We start from the raw sequence: 5,427 nt of genomic DNA, 5'->3' as shown, positions 1-5,427 counted from the left end.
AGACTAGGCTCTTATAGACTCTCGATACTCGAACTATTGCTATACTACTCTGGACCTTTATGAAAAACAATTTCAAAGTCATGCGAGACAAAATTTTTACCGGTTACTTGTCCGAATCTTTGTCAACCTAACAAGAATTGATTTTTTAAAAAGATCTACCTTTTTCACTTTTTTGCGAATGTTTATTGATGTATACTTCTGATTATTCGGTTAGCAAAAGGATGACAAAACACTTTAACATTTTGGAAATGATTCATTCGCATTTGTACCATCACGCTGTCCCACTTGATCCTTAACCCATTATAGTAATTTATCTTACCTGAAATTCATTGCATATCATACGATCAACTTCAGGTAGGAAAAATCATCCTCAAGACTATTATGCCATTCTATTCCGCTTCAAAACTAATACACGTTAACAATATCAGAGAAAAATATTCAGTGTTGTCACAGAAGTTTCGAAGAAAGTGATATGCGTCACATAAAAAAGAGCTGACACGCCTGTCATCTCTGTTTTAAGAGATCTGCCAGAATGATCTAAGCCATTTAGCTACAGCATAATTGTTTCCAAAATGCAATGGATGGAATTTATTCGATGTTAGCAATATATTAAAATGATGAAGAGATGGACTAATCTCAAAGATTGATCGTTGCGCAAAATGTGTTTCACATCCATCGGTTCATCTACGATCGCTTAGTGCTAAAATCGACTTAACTGCGTTCTGCAAATACAGCTTCCTCTATGAGTGTCACAGTCTTGTTCACCGTCTGCCAGGCATCTCCAATATTTTTTGCATTTCAAATTGCATGATGATACCCTGCAAATGTAAACAATTTGAATTGTCAACTTTGATTGCTATGAAATGACTCGAAACTTGACATCTCGAATGTTTACATTCAAAAGTTAAAATTCAGATTTGGAACTTCTTTTTTTAATATAAAAATCCTTAGGATGTTAAAAAACATTTTGTTCTGTATATTTACAATTTCTTTGTTTTTAAATTGATAAAATGAAAAATGAGCAAACCTTCTTCCCACCGCATTAGGCATAGTAATTGCAATGATAACAATTAGCAGGAGCAATTTGCTTGTATTCAACATGTCCTCGTTCAGTTGACACCGGTTAATTTAGCTGAAATCAAACAACTAATCAGAAAACTTTTGCTAGCACACATTAACTTAACAATGCTCTAACCATTGTTTAAGTAAAATTGTTGAAGACCGAGAAAATATGCAGATTTGTTATGAAATAATACACTTCGGTGAAGACTAATATTGAAACGGTCTTTATGAGGGAACGGATTAAACAAATATGGAACGGAAATAAGTCCATCTTAGAACATCAATACATTGGCATTTCTGATCTCATATTGCCGGATCCGAAAATTACAACACAATAAAGGATTCTGAAGCCCATCTTAGAGTCTTAACACGAACTTTGCCCTGAAATCTGAAGGAGACATGCACATGCAATGCCAGAAGCTACAACTAAGTCTTACAACCGTTACAAACTGCTACAAACGTTACACGAAGATATGTTAAACAATAAGCAAATAATATCAAATTTAGGAGTAAATTATTCCACAAAAGAAAACTTAAAACTTGTGATTGATATGAAAAATTCGACAAAATTTATTAAACTATCTGTCATAAACCAGTAATAAGTGTTAAATAATCAAATATAACTTTAAAAAATGTAATTTGAATTCGTTTTCGAAAATGGTTAGTTTGGGTTAAACTTTGTTATTGATGCATGGGAAATGTTAGAGCCTGCAATGACTAACATCAAATACATCATCTCATGTCACGTTATTTCTTAAAAAGCTTTGCCTATTTGATGATGAATACAAAAAAGTTCGTCTAGAAAATTCTTTGCTTATGAAAAGAATTCTTCCATGCTTAACATTGTTATGCAAATTGTGCAAAATATAAAATATTTTTCAAATATTTGCATGCAAATTAGAAGAAACCAAACATTTCTTGCACCATTGTTGACTGATACGGTATAGAATTTCAGAACAGCTAAATTTGCAGAAAAATGTCCGTAAAAGTCACCAGTCATTATTGGTCAAGGACATTTATAAACACGTAAATATCCGATAAGAATTAGATGAATGTAATATTCATGAAAGTTTGGCCATTGAATTTTGGTAGAAATCTAATCCAAAATTATCAATCAATCAAGATAGTCTCTTCAATCTCCTACCTCTGATAAAATAGGTATATTGAAGTGCTTAATTTCAATATATCAAATTATTGCTTGAGAATTAAGGAAGTTGTAGGATGGAAAGGAAAAATTCGAAAGATGAAAGCGGAAACTATATACTTCTTTGAACAGCAGAAAGAAAAATTGATAACTCTTTTTTCATATTTATCATAAATTTATCATAAAGTCTAGAAATTACAAATTAAGCCGAAAAATGTTACTTTTGGAGGTTTCAAATGATAACTGAATAGATGACGGTTACATTCAGAATGAACAAGTTGGAAGATTGCATTGTAAAATTCTTCAAAAGTTTCCGGTAGTTTGCGAGGGAAGAAAGAACCGAAGATGAACAGAAATTTCGAGTGGAACTTCAGCGTATTGTGATTTTATAAGTCGTGATAACTGATGAATTAAACTTAACGACGGTAATTAGCACCTGAGCTTCCTTTCAGGATGTGTTTTTGAAAAAAATAAATACTTCGTAGGAGAAGGAGGCTTTTACATAAGAATTGTTATCAACACTTATAAGTAATATTAAACAACAAAGGTAGCTGTTTGCTCTGCAAAACATCATAATTGCCAAGAGTGATAAGGTCAAAGGTTAGCACACTATCGATATTTGTTTGATACAATTACCATTAGAATCACTGAAAAAAACTGCTTTCAAAACTGTAGAAAGGACCATAAAGAGGAGAGAAGGACTATGATAATATTTCATAAGTGTCCCAATTGGAGATCTGCTTGATATAGATGTTGTAGAATAGATGTTAAATAGTGATCTATTCATATAGAACCCACCCTGATATCAAATTGCAACAGAGCATGAAATACCGAAACTGTGGAAGTGATCGATTTCAATTTTAAAGCAACCAACCAGTAACAAAAGATGATAAGGCAACGCCTAGCAATAATAGTGAAGCAATCATCACATCGTTTGAAGGTTTTACTTGACCGATTTCGGTAATATTTTTCAATACACCCAACTGTTCACTGTAATCATCATCCTCCTGGAAAAAAGTCCTGTACCGAATATCTCGGCACTTCTGGATAATCTTAAAATCATTCATTTGGTTCATTTGACGCATGGATACGAATCATTCAAGTGATATGGTTAAATCGCAAAAATTAAGGAATGAAGTGAAATTAGTTGGAAAGTGGAACAAAAGTAATTTGAGACCGAAATAACATTTGTCAAATTACGACTTTCTTCTCACCTGTCCACACCTAGAAAAGAAACTATACCTCTACAGTTTTGCTTCCGCCACATTTTCCTTCCAAACCACAAAGATTATCTTCAAAGATAGTCGGTTCATTTAACGATCGATTACATCGACAATCAACAAAGCACGCTTGATATTCCACCTTACTAAATGTTATCATCGAAAACGTAGAATTCATTTGATAACTTCAAAAAGTATTTAGTATTCAGAAATTGCGTAACAATTAATTAAGATTCTACTTTAAAATGCATTTCATCCTATCTAATATAACCTTTTTTCGATGTTCCACCTCATTAAAACAACCAGCTCCAATGGTAAGTACATGATGATACAGGGGATATTGTTTGGCCATATCGACACGAGCCATTTTATCCATATCAAATAGAAAATCACCAAGAGTAAAGCAACGGTTGCTAAATTAAATTGTCAATCTTTTTCTTTTTCATCGAATTGAAAATATAGCGCATTTACTATCATTAAAGTGCTGGAATAATTCAATAATTTAATTATTTAAGCAAGATAAAGTTAAACCTAAATAAGTAAATATGAAGAAATCTGCTGTTGAGCTTCGCAGAATGATAAGGCAATCGTGATATCTGTATAATATCTAATTTGTACTTCTGTTGGATTATTTACCTAACCATCAAGCGACCATTTGAATGAGCAAAAACATTCCGTATCCTTGGCTTTTTGTTTTTATCGTACAATACTTCATCACGTAATATTTTTAAATATATCGTATCATTCTGCAAAATATATAACTAATTATTTCATTTCAGGATAAAAATCAATCTTTCAAAAATCAGATTTAAGATTGTGAATTCAAAATTTCTTAAAAATGAGTGCTTGAAAAGTTGTAGTAATTTCTGATAGAAACAGGAAGTTTGGAGATTGTATCTAAAGATTTTAAAATCAAACTTCATTCAATTTTCTCCTTTTTTCTTGATGTAAGAGGACTTCATATGCAAAAAAAGGTGACACGCAACGCTCGCCATGGAAGTTGTAATCTCGAGGTCCATAATATGGAAAACGTCGACGTGTGGGATTTATTTGCGCAACTGGCCAACATAATATCTAGAGATTAAAATTTGTGATATATTTAGAATGCATGTATGGAATTCTACGTTATTTTACTTCTTACATTTATATCCGATATTTATACCATAATTTCTTGAAGTATGCAACTGACATTGTTATCTTCGCAAGCCAAAAAACAAGGCCTCCAACGTGTGAAACGTGGCCCGCCATCACCTCGGAATGTACGCTCACGATCCATCTGATCGGCACCGACATCTTTGAACAAATCGGATAACCTGTATGAATACTGTGTGAGTATAGAATTTACTCTTTTTTTTTTTGAAATTCATCAATATTTAAATTTGACAGTAAAGTTAACACCCATACTTTCTAGTCACTAGGAAAGCCAATGATTTTAGCACAGCATTCCTGATTCGATAGATATGAGGTAGAAAATGCAAATTTTTACGTGACGTGACACTTTGCAAGGACTATAACTTGCAGATAATGAACTCCTCTTAAAATTAATTAGTATGTTTACTTCTACACTTCATACGTTTTTGACTGATTGTATCGCTAAAGTCACAAAAATTAAAATAAATTTTGTATAAGATGGGAATGCTTTCCATGATTCATTAATTATCTCATCTTAATATCTGTCTAAATTCACATTCCCATGTTTTTTATCCTTGTATAAAGGAAATGCCTTTCTTTTCAATTGTTTACATTAGTTATTCAATTTAACATCTTTGTGTTCATGTTTCTCATCTATCCAATTTACATCTGATAACAATATTCTCACAAATTCCGATGTATGCGAATCAACATCTCTTTAAATGTTTGAATAATTAGGAAAAACCACACCCACTTCCTAATAAATATAAGCTTGTCAAATTTTACTGCTGGTTTTGTTTTTGATGTAGCGGAGACGAATAAACCCTTTTTCATACGAGTTGGTCCCACGCAACACAAATAATCCATTGG

General features: G+C 32.3%; 1 protein-coding gene across 1 annotated transcript; it reads right to left on the bottom strand.

The window, feature by feature from the left end:
• Positions 1 to 4,338: 4,338 nt before the first annotated feature.
• Positions 4,339 to 4,702, bottom strand: LOAG_12270 (hypothetical protein; the record flags this gene model as incomplete). The annotated part of the gene is made up of 2 exons (XM_003147784.2): positions 4,339 to 4,500; positions 4,616 to 4,702. 2 exons carry the CDS (start codon positions 4,700 to 4,702, stop codon positions 4,339 to 4,341), a joined length of 249 nt encoding a protein of 82 aa, XP_003147832.2.
• Positions 4,703 to 5,427: the final 725 nt, after the last annotated feature.

This window comes from Loa loa (genome assembly GCF_000183805.2).
Source record: "Loa loa unplaced genomic scaffold supercont3.4, whole genome shotgun sequence".
Lineage (NCBI taxonomy): Eukaryota > Metazoa > Nematoda > Chromadorea > Rhabditida > Onchocercidae > Loa > Loa loa.
Note: the sequence above shows the minus strand (reverse complement) of the source record. Positions and strands in the feature narration are given on the sequence as shown.